At 48.2% G+C, this 16,544-nt stretch overlaps 1 protein-coding gene across 8 annotated transcripts in view; it reads left to right on the top strand.

Moving 5' to 3' along the window:
- MCM3AP (minichromosome maintenance complex component 3 associated protein) overlaps positions 1-16,544 on the top strand; it is a 54,676-nt gene that overhangs the window by 4,848 nt on the left and 33,284 nt on the right. For 4 of the 8 annotated variants that reach the window (XM_032276523.1, XM_032276525.1, XM_032276529.1 and 1 more), the window contains 9 exons: positions 146-221; positions 580-724; positions 2,203-2,393; positions 5,844-5,983; positions 7,896-8,093; positions 8,988-9,256; positions 11,540-11,702; positions 15,107-15,399; positions 16,179-16,420. In XM_032276523.1, the coding sequence (XP_032132414.1) occupies positions 146-221; positions 580-724; positions 2,203-2,393; positions 5,844-5,983; positions 7,896-8,093; positions 8,988-9,256; positions 11,540-11,702; positions 15,107-15,399; positions 16,179-16,420 (1,717 nt within the window). Of the gene's footprint in view, positions 1-145; positions 226-579; positions 725-2,202; positions 2,394-5,843; positions 5,984-7,895; positions 8,094-8,987; positions 9,257-11,539; positions 11,703-15,106; positions 15,400-16,178; positions 16,421-16,544 lie in introns of all 8 variants that reach the window. The other 4 variants (XM_032276528.1, XM_032276527.1, XM_032276526.1 and 1 more) reach the window with 3 other exon arrangements.

Raw genomic sequence — 16,544 nt, forward strand, 5'->3', positions numbered from 1 at the left:
TGCCTTTGGATGGATGTTCTGCTTACTGCGTTTGAGGTTTCAGTCCCATTTCCTTGACTCTCCTGATGTACTCACACTGCATCTGAGTTTCAGTCCCATTCCCTTAACTCTCCTGATGTACTCACACTTGGCGGTTGTTTTCTAGGCATCTGCAGCCCTGGCTAGAAAGAAGGGGAAAAGTTTGCATAAAGACATGGCGATCTTTTGGCACAGGAAGAAAAGTGAGTTTTCAATTCTCAGTTTTTAGAAAATTATTTTTATTTATTTATTTAATAGAGACAAGATCTCAGTACGTTGCCCAGGCTGATCTGGGATTACAGGCATGAGCCACTGTGTGTGTCGTGGTCCTCTCTTTGGTTTCTCTTGCTCTGTACAAACCCTTTGAGTGTAGGCCCTTTCCCCAGCCAATGGGGGAGGCTGGCTCTGCTCAGATTTGCATCTCACAGTTACTTCCTTGGGCTCTTCTCTAACCTCCTGTGACAATGAAAAGAATATTACTTTCTCAAAAACAAAGTGAAAAAGTCCAGTACCAGGTGATCTGTGATTGCGTAAACTCTTTTCTGCCTCCTACGTCCTCAGGCCCCAATAAGAAACCCTTTTCCCTGAAGGAGAAGAAGCCTGGTGATGTTGTAGTCAGCCCGAGCCCGGAAGACACACCGTTTCAGCACTCGCCTCTTGGCAAGGCCGCAGGGAGGGCTGGTGCTAGCAGCCTGCTGAATAAAAGGTGGGATGGCCCCTCCTGATGACCTTATTTGGGAAGGACCAGGAAATACTGCCCTACAGTGACACCTGAGTCTGGACTGTGGGGTGGGAGGAGGGGTTGTGAGGAAACAAGAGCCAGTTGTCAGGGATGCTTGGGGGTCGAGGTGCCGGGGTTCCTGAGCCTGCCCCTCCAGCCAGCATGGGCCGTGTGGAGGTGGGTCTGTGTGGGGCTGGTGCTCTCAGCCAGGAGAGAGAATTTTCTGACACTGGTACCTGCCAGCTGCAGAGAAGGTGGAGAGCAGTGATACTGTCCTGTCTTGTTCTCACATACCCTAGGGTCAAGGTTGCTGAGAAAACCTTTCTTTGGGGCTGGCCTTTTTTTGTTTGTTTCCATCTTGGCATTTTCTATGGGAGAATCTCGTCACACAGTTGCTGTAGCTGGTGAAGGCCTTTCAGCTATAGCAGCTGTTACAGGAGATCGGGGGAGGCTGCTCACTGAGGACACACAGTGCCTGCTCTGTGGGACAGACACACGCAGCCTGGCACCCTGTGGCTGCCTGCCTCACAGGGTATCGTAGCAAACCTCCTCGCTCATCTTACTTGTCATGAATTCCACTGCAGTTGAGTGCAGTTCCACTTGGCATGTAAATGTATAAGCAAGAACTTTTTTCCTTAAGACATCTAACTGGCTGTAATAAACTATGCATTCTTTTTTTTTTTTTTTTTTTTTAAATTAAGTAGAGACAGGGTCTCTCCATGTTGGTCAGGCTGGTCTCGAACTCCTGACCTCAGGTGATCCACCCGCTTTGGCCTCCCAAAGTGTTGGGATTACAGGCATGAGCCACTGCGCTCCGCCTCTTTTTTTTTTTTTTTGAGATGGAGTCTTTGTTGCCCATGCTGGAGTTTGGTGGCGCAATCTTGGCTCACTGCAACCTCTGCCTCCTGGGTTCAAGAAGTTCTCCTGCCTCAGCCTCTCTAGTAGCTGGGATTACGAGTGCTCCACCATGCTGGCTAATTTTGATAACTTTCTTTTTTATTTTTTTTGAGACGGAGTTTCGCTCTTGTTACCCAGGCTGGAGTGCAATGGCACGATCTCGGCTCACCGCAACCTCCGCCTCCTGGGCTGAGGCAATTCTACTGCCTCAGCCTCCCGAGTAGCTGGGATTACAGGCACGTGCCACCATGCCCAGCTAATTTTGTGTATTTTTAGTAGAGACAGGGTTTCACCATGTTGACCAGGATGGTCTCGATCTCTTAACCTCGTGATCCACCCGCCTCGGCCTCCCAAAGTGCTGGGATTACAGGCTTGAGCCACCGCGCCCGGCAATAACGCTTTTGTGCTGATTACCATCTTTTTCAAGACTCCTCACTTTAGTGTTTGTAGTTTCTCAACTTCAGAGGACCAGAAAATCTTGGAAGATGAGGGGACATGTTCAGAAATGAAAATCCTCTAAAGGCCTTACTGGTACAAGGGCCCTCAATATCGTGTTTACTTTATAGCTCTCCAGTGAAGAAGCCAAGTCTCCTAAAGGCCCACCAATTTGAGGGAGACTCTTTTGACTCTGGCTCTGAGGGCTCCGAGGGCCTCGGGCCATGTGTGCCCCCCGTCAGCGCCCTGATAGGCACCGTGGCTGAGACGTCCAAGGAAAAGTACCGCCTGCTTGACCAGAGAGACAGGATCATGCGGCAAGGTATGGTGCATGGTGGCAGAGGTTCTGGGGGCCTGGTGAGGTTGTCCTCTTGGGTGCCATCAGAGCTGGAGCAGCTTCTTTCCACTGGGCTCTGTTGCTGTTGAGTCTCAGGGCCTGTGATGTGCTGTGCCTGAGCTTCATGGTTGGCCAGTCTTCCTTGGAGTGAGTGCTCTGTGTGTGTACATATGCGTTCAAATATGTTTGCTTACATGTATATAAAATAGTAGTGGGAGCAGGCAGAAGGATGGGCTCATGTATGTAGAGGGAGCAGGTTTTTTTTTTTTTTTTTTTTTTGAGATGAGTCTCTCTCTTGTTGCCCAGGCTGGAGTGCAGTGGCGTGATCTCAGCTCACCTCAGCCTCCCTTCCTGGTAGAGAGAGGGTTTCACCATGTTGTCCAGGCTGGTCTGGAACTCCTGACCTCAGGTGATCCACCCACCTCCCAAAGTGCTGGGATTATAGGCATGAGCCACCACGCTTGGCCGAGGGAGTGGGTTTCTGAAGGGCAGAGGTTATGGTGGAGTGTTCCATCTTGGACAGGACATACTTACCTATTGGAATGTTGAACTGTGTGAATGTATTACCTACTAAAAAGAAAGTATTCCATTAACACTGAAAACATATGCAGGGATCACAAATAAAAGGAAAAACACAGGTACTCCTCTTTGCCAATTTTTTTGTCTTAAATTTCAGCTGGGTCAGGCGCAGTGGCTCACACCTGTAATCCCAGCACTTTGGGAGACTGAGGCGTGTGGACCACCTGAGGTCAGGAGTTCAAGACCAGTTTGGCCAACATGGCAAAAACCCGTCTCTACAAAAAAAAAAAAAAAACCACAGAAATTAGCTGGGTACCATGGTGTGCACCTGTAGTCCCAGCTACTTGGGAGGCTGAGGCAGGAGAATTGCTTGAACCCTCGAGGCAGAGGTTACAATGAACTGAGATTGCGCCACTGCACTCCAGCCTGGGCTACAGGGTGAGACTATGTCTCCAAAAAAAAAAAAAATTCAGCTATCCCTCTTTTTTTTTTTTTTTTGAGACGGAGTTTCGCTCTTGTTGCCCAGGCTGGAGTGCAATGGCGCGATCTTGGCTCACCGTAACCTCCGCCTCCTGGGCTCAGGCAATTCTCCTGCCTCAGCCTCCTGAGTAGCTGGGATTGCAGGCATGCGCCACCATGCCCAGCTGATTTTTTGTATGTTTAGTAGAGACGGGGTTTCACCATGTTGACCAGGATGGTCTCGATTTCTTGACCTCGTAATCCACCCGCCTCGGCCTCCCAAAGTGCTGGGATTATAGGCGTGAGCCACCGTGCCTGGCATCTATCCCTTTTTTTAAAGGCTGTGTGGATAATTAGAATAATCACAGTGTTTCCTTATTATATAGTAATAAAAGCTGCCATCATACATTGTGTCATTGATATAGTGATTTTTGTACTCCAAATAAAATCATTAGGTATTAGAAGTTTTCTTTTTTTTTTTCCTCCTGAGATGGAGTCTTGCTCTGTTGCCCTGGCTGAAGTGCAGTAGTGTGATCTTGGCACACTGCAGTCTCCATCTCCTGGGTTCAACCAATTCTTCTGCCTCAGCCTCCCAGCCTCCCACCACTACAGGTGCATACCACCGTACCCAGCTCATTTTTGTATTAGTAGAGATGGGGTTTCACCATGTAGGCCAGGCTGGTCTTGAGCTCTTAACCTCGCAATCTGCCCTCCTTGGCCTCCCAAAGTGCTGGGATTACAGTTGTGATACACCAGGTATTAGAATTTTTCTTTTTACTTTTTTTTTGGGGGGATGGAGTCTCACTTTTGTTGCCCAGGCTGCAGTGCAATGGTGCGATTTTGGCTCACCTTCACCTGTCTGATTCAAGTGATTCTCTTGCCTCAGCCTCCTAAGTAGCTAAGTAGCTGGGATTGTAGGCATGTGTCACCATGCCTGGCTAGTTTTGTATTTTTTTTTTTTTTCATATGGAGTCTTGCTTTGCTGTTCAGGCTGGAGTGTAGTGGCATGATCACACCTCACTGCAAACTTCCCCTCCCAGATTGAAGCAATTCTCCTGCCTCAGCCTCCTGAGTAGCTGGGATTGCAGGCGCCCACCACCAGGCCTGGCTAATTTTTGTATATTTAGTAGAGATGGTGTTTTACCACATTGGCAAAGCTGGTCTCAAACTCCTGACCTCTGGTGATCCTCCTGCCTCAGCCTCCCAAAGTGCTGGAATTAACAGGCGTGGGCCACCGCACCTAATTTGTAATTTTAGTAGAGACAGAGTTTCTCCATGTTGGTCAGGCTGGCCTTGAGCTCCCAACCTCAGGTGATCCGTCCACCTCGGCCTCCTAAAGTGCTGGGATTATAGGCATGAGCCACTACTACACCAAGCCCAGGTTATAGAACTTTTCAAAATAAAAACACAAAGTATATATTTTGAGTTGTGAAGTTGTTGCATTTCTTTTTATTTGCAAGATACATTTGCAACTATTTAATTCTAAGTGTAATCATAGCAGTTATTCAGGTAAGAACCCAGTTAACTTCCATTACATGATTCTTACTTTCAAGTCACGATGAATACTGTTTCAGAGTTTTAGAGTAGTGGTGTGTGTATGTGTGTGTGTGTGTGTGTGTATATATATATATATATATGTATTTTTTTTTTTTTGAGATGGAGTTTCACTCTTGTTGCCCAGGCTGGAGTGCAATGACACAATCTCAGCTCACTGCAACCTCCGCCTCCTGTGTTCAGGTGACTCTCCGGTCTCAGCCTCCCGAGTAGCTGGGATTACAGGCACCCACCACCATGCCTGGCTAATTTTTTAATTTTTTTTAGTAGAGACGGGGTTTCGTCATGTTGACCAGGGTGGTCTTGAACTCCTGACCTCAGGTGATCTACCCACCTCAGCCTCCCAAAGTGCTGGGATTACATGCATGAGCCATCGCACCTGGCTTTTTTTTTTTTTTGATATGGGGTTTCACCACCATGTTGGCCAGGATGGTCTTGATCTCCTGACCTCGTGACCCACCTGCCTCGGCCTCCCAAAGTGCTGGGATTATAGGCGTGAGCCACCGTGCCCGGCCAATATTTGGAATATTTGCAGTTGTAATGAGTCAATCCTTCTGTTAAACATCCTGCACCATGAGAGTTTGTCATTGAGGTTATGACAGGAGTTAAAAACTCTGGCTGAAAGTGAGGCTGTGTCCCGCTTTTAGTCTGCAGTGAGGGTCTGTGACTATTGGAGAGCAGCAGACCCAGGGGTCTTTGGGAGCTTTGATGTCCCACTCCCTGGCAGAATAGACCTTAAGTCCTCTTTCTCTGAGGCTCAGAGTTTGACAGATATTTTTCTTTTCATTTGTAATGTGGGTATGTTTTAACTTTTAATTTCTTTTTATCATTATGAGAGTATACTTCTGTAGGTTCATGCTAACCGTGTGGTACTTTCTTACCTTTTTACTTGACGTCATTTAGCTCGGGTGAAAAGAACCGATCTGGACAAAGCAAGGACTTTCGTTGGAACCTGCCTGGATATGTGTCCCGAGAAGGAACGGTACATGAGGGAGACCCGAAGCCAGCTGAGCGTGTTTGAAGTGATCCCTGGGACTGACCAGGTAGAGCCCTGTGTCTCCCCGTGGAGTGGGGGCAGGCTGTGCAGGGGAGGAGGCTTCTTTTGTAATTCTGTACATACTGGATTTAGGTGTTTTGCTTGTTTTAGAGGGTATTGAGTATTTGTGCCATTAACAATCATATTCAGCTCTTTTGCATTGTGAGATGTTCACTCTGTAATTGTACCTATACATGATAAGATATAGATGCAAATTTTTTTTTTTTTTTTTTTGAGACAGAGTTACACTCTTTTTTTTTTTTAATGTTTTTTTTTTGAGATGGAGTTTCACTCTTATTGCCCAGGTTGGAGTGCAGTTTCACCTCACCAAAACCTCTGCCTCCCAGTTTCAAGTGATTCTCCTGCCTCAGCCTCCTGAGTAGCTGGGATTATAGGCATGCACCACCATGCCCACTAATTTTTGTATTTTTAGTAGAGACAGGGTTTCTCCACGTTGGTCAGGCTGGTCTCGAACTTCTGACTTCAAGTGATCCACCTGCCTTGGCCTCCCAAAGTGCTGGGATTACAGACATGAGCCATGTTTTTTTTTTTAATAGTTGTTTTTTAAATATTTATTTATTTATTTTGGAGGCAGGATTTTATTCTTTCACCTAGGCTGGAGAGCAGTGGTGCAATCATGGCTCACTGTAGCCTCGACTTCCCAGGCTCAGGTGATCCTCCCTCTCAGCTTACTGAGTAGCTAGGATTACAGGCGTGGTCCACCATGCCCAGTTATTGTTTTCTTTTTTTGTAGCAATGGGGTCTTGCTGTGTTGCCCAGGCTGGTCTTGAACACCTAAGCTCAAGTGATACACCTGCCTCTGCCTCCCAAAATGCTGAAATTACAGGCATGAGCCGCCACATCCGGCTTTTTTCTTTTTATAATCATTCTTACCCTTTTCTATGCTTATGTTTTGCACATTCGGGATTATATTCTAGATATAATTTTATGTGTATCTTTCTCACTTAAAATTATGTCATGAACATTTTCCTTTGTTATGCTGAACTATGAGCATGTAGAAATGACAGCATATTTTATTAGTATCTCTGTCAAAACTCTGCACTTTTACCATTAGTAGATAGGCTGTTTCTAAATTTTTAGTTCTTTTAAAATATGGTTTGGTGTCTTTCGTGTCATGTTTCTCTGGTGTTTAGATTACTTTGTTCGGATCCTAAGAATCAAATTACTGCATTGGAGGGTTTGACCTTTCCCAAACATTATCCGTGTATCTTCCCCAGTTGTTTTCCCAGGAAGCTGCACCAATTTAAATCCTTTGCACTTTGCGAATTTTGCTTGTGGGCTTCTCCTCCTCTTTCTGGCTGGTGGCTTTATACACCCTTCACCCGGTGCGGTGTCCCCAGACCAGCAGCAGGTGTGTGTGGGACCCCTGCTGCAGGAGAGAGCACGTGCTCTGGGCCTCGTCCTGCAGATGTTTCTGCGTCTTCTCTTGGCCATGTCATCAGCCTCCTTTTGAGGCGGGTGATGCAGCTCCAGGCCCCAGGTGGACAGCTGGCCCCTGCTGCTGTGCCCTCAGCAGTCCTCACTGCCCGTCTCTGTTTCACTTCTGGTCTGTGTAGACTTCAGCTGGGGTGTGAGCAGAGCTGAGACCTGTTAAATGCTTTGAGGCCCTCCCCTGTCCCGTCTCTGCTTCAGAGCTTGCAGATGTGCCTTCACATACATTCCTCCTGTTTGTCATGACGCATTCGTGTCTCAACTCCTTGTATTTGCCACATCAAATTTCTCAATTTATTTTGCCTTTGAATTTTGTCACTTTTTAACAGAATTTTATGTTGAAAAAAATGTGTTCTCAAATATTAATCTTTGTGGGTGTATATGTGATTTTCCCTCATTTTCAGGCATAACTGTGCCTGGCCCAAGGTGTTTCTCACGGGCAGCCCATCTCTACTTCATGTCCCTAGGTGGACCACGCAGCAGCCGTGAAAGAGTACAGCCGGTCCTCAGCTGATCAGGAGGAGCCTCTGCCCCACGAGCTGCGGCCCTTGGCAGTGCTCAGCAGGACTATGGATTACCTGGTGACCCAGATCATGGACCAGAAGGAGGGCAGCCTGCGGGACTGGTACGACTTCGTGTGGAACCGCACACGTGGCATACGGAAGGTATTGGCTGCTTCCAACCTGGACGCTAAAAAATGCATGCAAATTCCAAAGTCAAACTGATAGTTATTTTTATTTTACTCAGTTACGTATTTTACCTGTAACAAAAATGTACCTTCATGGGCAGGGCGCAGTGGCTCACACCTCTGTAATCCCAGCACTCTAGGAGGCCGAGGTGGGTGGATCACCTGAGGTCAGAAGTTTGAGACCAGCCTGGCCAACATGGTGAATCCCAGTCTCTACTGAAAATAAAAAAATTAGCTGGGTGTGGCTAGGTATGGTGGCTCATGCCTGTAATCCCAGCACTTTGGAAGGCCATGGTGGGCAGTTCATGAGGTCAGGAGTTCGAGACCAGCCTGGCCAACACAGTGAAAACCTATCTCTACTAAAAATTAGACATGTGTGGTGGCAGGCGCCTGCAATCCCAGCTGCTCAGGAGGCTGAGGCAGGAGAATCACTTGAACCTGGGAGGTGGAGGTTGCAGTGAGCTGAGGTTGTGCCATTGTACTCCAGCCTGGATGACAGAGCTAGACTCTGTCAAAAAAAAAAAAAAAAGAAAGAAATTAGCTGGGCATGGTGGCACACACCTATAAAGTCCCAGCTACTCAAGAGGCTGAGCCAGGAGAATTGCTTGAATCCAGGAGGGGGAGGTTGTGGTGAGCCAAGACCGCACGCACCACTGTACTCCAGCCTGGGTGACAGAGCGAGACCCTGTCTCAAAAAAAAAAAAAAAAACAAGTACTTTTATTTAAATCACTACAAAGTCCTATTAAAACGTACATCCTGGGCTTTGTTGCACATTGAAATGTGAGAAATTGAGGTCATAGCGTGATCTTTCTCATAGCTGACTCTCTGCATGGGAATGTGTGTATGATCCTCCCCCTCACCTGTGGCCAGGATATCACGCAGCAGCACCTCTGCGACCCGCTGACGGTGTCCCTGATTGAGAAGTGCACCCGATTTCACATCCACTGTGCCCACTTCATGTGTGAGGAGCCCATGTCTTCTTTTGATGCCAAGATCAATAATGAGAACCTGACCAAGTGCCTGCAGAGCCTGAAGGAGATGTACCAGGACCTGAGAAACAAGGGCGTCTTCTGTGCCAGCGAAGCGGAGTTCCAGGGCTACAATGTTCTGCTCAGTCTCAACAAGGGAGACATTCTAAGGTGAATTTCCACATCCAAATTTGTCTGCAAAGGGAGGCTTTAAGCAGGAGAAGAGCTTTCAGGATTGGCAGTAGCGTTAGTGCTGCGTTCTCTCTGGTAGCAGGTGTTGGGATGATAGGAGGAGTCTTGCTTTTGCTGTGCAGTCTGCTGAGCTGAGCTGGGGGAACAGCGATGGGGTTGTGCACGGGACCAGCATACCTGATGTAGGCCCCACATGCTCGCTTCTGAGAACTGTTTCTCCTCACCAGTGAGAGACGTGAGGAAGGAATCCTCCTAGTGAGACAGGTGAGTGAACCAGGAGAGGGAGTTCTAGCTGCCCTGCAGGGTTGTTAGCTCCCTGTTTCCAGATAGTTCTGTCAAAGATCCAAATAAGAAGAGAGAAAAAAAATTGTGTGAAACAAAAATGCTAAGAATGGGGTAGTAAGAATGAATGAATTTAAAACCCTGGTCTGACCCGTCATTGAGAAGTCTGGCAAGCTCTCTGGCCCCTGCTTGTGGTGGTGGTTTTATTTTTAATTTTTTTATTTTTTATTTTTTGAGATGGAGTCTCGTTCTGTAGCCCAGGCTAGAGTGCGGTGGTGCTATCTTGGCTCACTGCAACCTCCACCTCCCAGGTCCTGGTTCAAGCAGTTCTCCTGCCTCAGCCTCTCCCGAGTAGCTGAGATTATAGGCACGAGCCACCATGCCCAGCTAATTTTTGTATTTTGTTGTAGACACGGGGTTTCACCATGTTGGTCAGGCTGGTCTTGAACTCCTGACCTCATGATCTGCCCACTCAGCCTCCCAAAGTACTAAGATGACAGCCATGAGCCACCGTGCCCAGCTGTGGTGTTGTTGAGTGAGACTTGATGGTGGGCAGTGTCCCCTTTAGTTCTAAAATTCCCCTATTGATGCTAAAACCAATATTTTAGCTTTGTATTTTCTTCAAGAACTGTGTGGAAGAATATCTAGATGTGTGAATGATTTTAAATTTTTATTTTATTTTATTTTTGACACTGAGTCCTGCTCTTTTGCTTAGGCTAGATTTCGGCTCACTGCAACCTCTGCCTCCCAGGTTCAAGCGATTCTCTTGCCTCAGCCTTCTGAGTAGCGGGGATTACAGGCGTACAACACTATGCCTGGCTAACTTTTTTGTATTCTTACTAGAGATGGGGTTTTGCCATGTTGGCCAGGATGGTCTGGAACTCCTGACCTCAGGCGATCCGTCCACCTCAGCCTCCCAAAGTGTTAGGATTACAGGCATGCGCCACCATGCCCTGCTAATTTTAAATGTTAAAATTAAGCCTTGTATAGCCTGGGCAACATAGTGAGACCCTATTCTACAAAAAAAAAAAAAAAAAAAAAAGCCAGGTGTGGTAGTGTAGGCCTGTAGTTCCAGCTACTGGGGAGGCTGAGATGAGAGGGTCCCTTGAGCCCAGGAGGTCAAGGCTACAATGAGCTGTGATCATGCCACTGCGCTCCAGTGTGGGTGACAAAGCAAGACCCTATATCTTAAAAAAAAAAAGACCAGGTGTGGTGGCCCATGGCCTCATAGCACTTTGGGAGGCTGAGATGAGAGGATTGCTTAAGGCCAGGAGGTTGAGGCTGCAGTGAGCCGTGATTGTGCCACTGCACTGCAGCCTGGGTGATAGAGCAAGATTCTGTTTCCAAAAAAAGAAAAAAAAAAAGTAAAATTAAGCCATGTAGATAAACTGGTTATGGAGAATGGCTGTATTATTTTTTTTGTGATAAGCATTTGTTTTCCATCATGAATAATTCAGTCAAAATCAATTCATTTCTGAACAAAGAGTTAAGGTTTCTGTTTTCTTAGGCTTTACCGTCTAGCACAGCTGACAATCGGCGTTCATTTAAAGTAACTTTTTGGTAACTGATGGCTAAATTGCTGAATTTGTTTATTCTCTTCATTGTGTTTCAGAAAGAGACCTTGGTCTATCAAATCAGCCCAAGCATGGTAGCTTTGAAGTTAGTAAACTATGAATTTAGTGGCATGTTTCACCAGCAAGACCCTCCTTCTCAGTATGGTTGAAATCTAATATCATTATTATTTAAGACAGGATCTTGCTCTGTCACTCAGGATGGAATATAGTGATGTGATCTCAGCTCACTGCAGCCTCAACCTCCTGGGCTCAAACCGTCCTCCCACCTTGGCCTCCCAGTGTTTTGGGATTACAGGCATGAGCCACAGCATCTGGCCAATGGAATCTGTTGTTATATCTATCTTGATGAAAATTTTGTCTTATGAAAAATAACATTCCAACCCCTTTTCTCTCCTTTAATTGACAGAGAAGTACAACAGTTCCATCCTGCTGTTAGAAACTCCTCCGAGGTGAAATTTGCTGTTCAGGCTTTTGCTGCATTGAACAGTAATAATTTTGTGAGATTTTTCAAATTGGTCCAGTCAGCTTCTTACCTGAATGCTTGTCTTTTACACTGTTACTTTAATCAGGTGAGTAAATGAGCTGTGCTTGCAGAGTTGGTAGAAAGCAGGTTGTTCCTGTGCTATTCGAGTGCTTTTCTATTCCCAGCTTTTCCAAGCTGGTCTCAGGCTGAGGCTGTGTCGTCCTTGTGGCAGCCCCATGGAGGGGTTTCTAGTGTTGCCCTGTTTAAGAAGGTTAGCACCATTGGTCACCATCCAGAAAGGCTGTGCAATGGAAAATACTGTTCTATGGTTCAGATAAGAAAAATCTCTTTACAGCCTGGCTTGGTGCCTCATGCCTGTATAATCCCAGCACTTTGGGAGGTCAAGGCAGGCGGATCACAAGGTCAGGAGTTCAGGACCAGCCTGGCCAATATGGCGAAACCCTGTCTCTACTAAAAATACAAAAATCAGCTGAATGTGGTGGCAGGTGCCTGTAGTCCCAGCTACTTGGGAGGCTGTGAGGCAGGAGAATCGGTTGAATCCAGGAGGCAGAGGCTGCACTGAGCCAAGATCGCACCACTGCATTCTAACTTGGGTGACAGAGCCAGACTCTGTCTCAAAAAAAAAAAAGAAAGTCTCTTTAGAACAACAGTTTGAATTCAGCACTATCATCATCCTTGAAAACTAACTAAAAAGCAGAGACCTCATATCTACACACAAAATCCCTGACTTTGAAATTCTTCGTGTTTTAAATCTAAGTGTCTGGAGTAAGGCTGATGGTGCTAAGTTTATTTCAGTTGGTGCCTCAGTGTCTGTGCTTTGCCGCGTGCTGGGGCTGCAGAGCAGTGGGAAGGCTGGTCCCTCCCCTGAGGTTTGCACAGAGGAAACTCAGTGTCTCGGGTTTTCCACTTGGTCCTTTCGTTGCAGTTCCATGGGACCTGGGGATGAGGACAGAGCAGCCCCTGTGGCACCTGTGGTTCTAGGCCCCCCATGTATCAGTTCAGGGAGATGTGACCAGGACTGCCACCTGCCTTAACAGGGCCACCTTGAACCCACTGCCTTACCTCGCACACACTGTGCTGCCCACTCTGGCAGTGGGTTCAGGGAGGTGGCCTGGATTCCTTGCCACAGCCTGCAGTGGCCACTGTGTAGGGAGGGTGATGCCTGGGAGACCTCAGGACCTGCCTAGGTCCGTCCGTCTGTGGCTCCAGATGATTTCTTTGGTCACACATCAGGGCCTCCTGTAAACTGACTAAACACACAGCCATGTCACCGTCAGAGTCCTTTGCAGGTTTGCTCCTTGTTGTCAGGTCTGCAGGTTGCCAGACAACTGAAGTTCTGGAGCAAATGAAAAGGTTTTCCTTAGCTTGCCACTTATAGTTAATATTGGCTGGGTGCATTGGCTCACACCTGTCATCCTGGCACCTTGGGAGGCTGAGGTGGGAAAATTGCTTGAACTCGGGAATTCAGGACCAACATAGGGAGACCCCGTCTCTACTAAAAATAAAAAAAAACCAGCTGGGCAGGTTTGGTGGTACACTCTTGTCCCAGTTACTCAGGAGGCTGAGGTGGGAAGATTGCTTGAGCCTGGGAGGTTGAGGCTGCAGTGAGCCAAGATCTGCTGGGCAACAAAGACCCTCTGTCAAAAAAAATAAAACTTACAATTAATACTGTATATATGATGATCATTAGTAGAATGTTGACCAATTTTAATAACTATTTATTTATTTATTTTGAGACAGAGTCTCGCTCTGTTGCCCAGACTGCAGTGCAGTGGCACAGTCTTGGCTCGCTGCAACCTCTGCCTCCTAGGTTCAAGCGATTGTCCTGCCTCAGCCTCTCTCCCAAGTAGCTGGGATTACCAGCGTGTGCCACCATGCCCAGCTAATTTTTGTATTTTTAATAGAGACGGGATTTTTCCATGTTGGCCAGGCTGATCTTGAACTCCTGACCTGAGTAATCTGCCCACCTTGGCCTCCCAAAGTGCTGGGATTACATGTGTGAACCACTGTGCCAGGCCATTTTTAATAACTATAAACAAAAGAGATGATTCAAGCGTTTTTCTATGGAAAAACTGTTTTCACCAGCAGTGGTGCACAGAGGCACCCGCCTGTCCCTGCAGCCCCTGCATTCCCGTGCACCCCTGTTCAGAGGCTTTGTGCTTGCTGTTCCCACTGCTGTTCCCGCTCACAAAACTGCATGGTGCTGTCAGCTCCAGCCTGAGCCCCTGTGTGTCTGAACTCAGCACCTCCCTGAGGCAAGATGGGGCCTGGCTGCTGCCCTCAGTAGGCCTCCGCCAGCGCTCCCTCTTCTCCCCATCCATTTGCCATGCTAAATGGCCATTCTGTGTATTGTATGTGCTTGTTTTCTGTGGCATTGTTCTCTCCCCTAGCATGTCCGCTACGTGGGGACGGGGATTTTGTTTTGTTCACTGTTGTATTCTAAGCATTAAGAACAGTACCAGGCACAGGCCAAACGCTGAGTCAGTATAGCTTGAATTAAAGAACATTGGAAGAGGACTAACAGCTTAGTTGCCAAAGCCACAGCACCCAAGCATAATTTTTGTTAGCATTTTTATGTTTTTCCTTTGTCGTTTTAAATTTTTATTTATTTTTTTGAGATGGAGTCTCACTCTGGCACCCAGGCTGTAGTGCAGTGGTGCCATCTCGGCTCGCTGCAGCCTCCACCTCCTGGCTTGAAGTGGTTCTCCTGCCTCAGCCTCCCGAGTAGCTGGGAGTATAGGCTCCCACCACCACACCCAGCTAATTTTTGTATTGTTGGAGTAGAGACCAGGTTTCACCATGTTGGCCAGGCTAGTATTGAACCCCCGACCTCATGTGATCCTCCTGGTCTCCCAAAGTGCTGGGATTACAGGTGTGAGCCTCGGCCCGCAGCCCTATTGTCCATTTTTGGAGACTGGTTCTCCCTCTGTCACTTAGACTGGAGTGCAGTGGTGTGATCAGGGCTCACTGCAGCCTCGACCTCCTGGACTCAAGCCATCCTCCCACTGCAGCCTCCTTAGCTACTGGGACCACAGGTGCATGCCACCATACCCCACTAATTAAAAAAAAATTATTTTTTGTGGAGAATAGGGTGTAGCTATGTTGCCCAGGCTGGTCTTGAACTCCTGGGCTCAAGCGATCCTCCCACCTTGGCCTCCCAAAGTGCTGGGATTACAGGTGTGAGTCACCACACCTGACCTCTTTTTTTTTTTTTTTTTTAAAGGCTTTTGTTATAATGCCATGATTCATTTCTTCCTGGCATTCTGTAGTCTCCGGGGTCCTCTGCAGCACCTTCATGTTGAGTGGATGCTGCATAGCTGACTTCACCTGGCCTTGTTGGTGGAAGGTTTGTTTCATGATTTTTCTCATAAATAAAACCTTCCCAGCCTATCCTTCTCTGTGAGAATGTTTGCTTGGCATGCATTCCTGAGCATCACCACTGAGCAGACCACCTGCGATCTCTAAGCTTGGGTCATTCTATGTTACCAGAGCGCCTTCTGGTGGGCTGAGTCCCAGGAGGAGCCCATGTCCCCACGCTGGCCGATCCTGTGGTCACAGGCTGACTGCATTTGTCTGATTGGGCCTTTCTCTGAGACTGCAGTCATTGGCTGCTCCTTTCAGATCCGCAGGGATGCTCTCCGGGCGCTCAACTTTGCATACACAGTGAGCACACAGCGATCTACCGTCTTTCCCCTGGATGGCGTGGTGCGCATGCTGCTGTTCCAAGACTGCGAAGAGGCGACTGACTTCCTCACCTGCCACGGCCTCACCATTTCTGATGGGTGAGAGCTGAGCGTGGAACTGTGGGCCCCTCTCTCCTGTTTCCTTTCTAATTCTGATAAAGGGCCATGGGGGGGCTGCCTGCCTGCCTGGCTTGGAGAAGGTGCGTTCCTCTCCTGTACAGGTGAACACATGAGGCTCAGAATGGCTGGGGATGTTCCCAACACTCTGGCTGTCAGCCCATTGAGGGCTCAGACCAAGTTCTTTGTTGACTCGAAAATCAATCCTTTTCATGAGTTGTCAGCGAACCTAAAGATAAAAGTTAGGGCTTATTGTTTCCCTTGACTGCCTTTGCCAGCCGGTGACAGGCAACCTCTGACAGCTGGGATGAAGGCACCGAAGGCCAGGCCGGAGTCTTCTCTGCTACTGAGCAGTCAGAGTGTCTTTTAAGACCAGGATGAGACTCATAGACCCACTGTCAGACACCGGCAGCTTACCCTCAACACCCACTGCTGGGTTCCCCACCCCGCCTCCTGTATCTACTTGCCTGTCCCCGGCCTGTCTCCTTCCCAGTCTGCCCTCACAAAACAGGCGGCTTTGGGTGAGGCAGCCAGGAGGCAGGAGTGAGTCAGCGTGTGTCTGTTAATTCGCTGGGCCCAGTGGTTCCAGGGACCTGCAGAGGCTCCAGGAGGGGTGGCCATGGGACCCGGGCCTCTGCTTTCTGTTCTTTACACGTGGCTGTGGGACGCCTAACAGCTTGCAGCACTCGGCGGGGCACTGAGGGCAAAGCTGCCTTCTTCCCTGGTGACGGCCCTCTGGTGTCTTCTTGTGGTCTGGGTAGCTGTGTGGAGCTGAACCGGTCTGCTTTCCTGGAACCAGAGGGATTATCCAAGACCAGGAAGTCAGTGTTTATTACCAGGAAGCTGACGGTGTCCATTGGGGAAATTGTGAATGGAGGACCATTGCCCCCCGTCCCTCGTCACACCCCTGTGTGCAGCTTCAACTCCCAGAACAAGTACGTTGGGGAGAGCCTGGCCACAGAGCTGCCCGTCGGCACCCAGAGACCCGGCTCGGACACAGTGGGTGAGTGAAGCCACAGTCGTAGTGCGGGGACTGGCTGCATTTTCCTGCCAGGATGCCTCCCAGGAACCTGAGCATCTGTCTAGTCTTGGGCCCAGGGGTGCGGCGCTCCCTCATGCTCAGAGCT

Source organism: Sapajus apella, unplaced genomic scaffold, assembly GCF_009761245.1.
Source record: "Sapajus apella isolate SASKATOON/1434 unplaced genomic scaffold, GSC_monkey_1.0 scaffold8, whole genome shotgun sequence".
NCBI classification, from domain to species: Eukaryota; Metazoa; Chordata; class Mammalia; order Primates; family Cebidae; genus Sapajus; species Sapajus apella.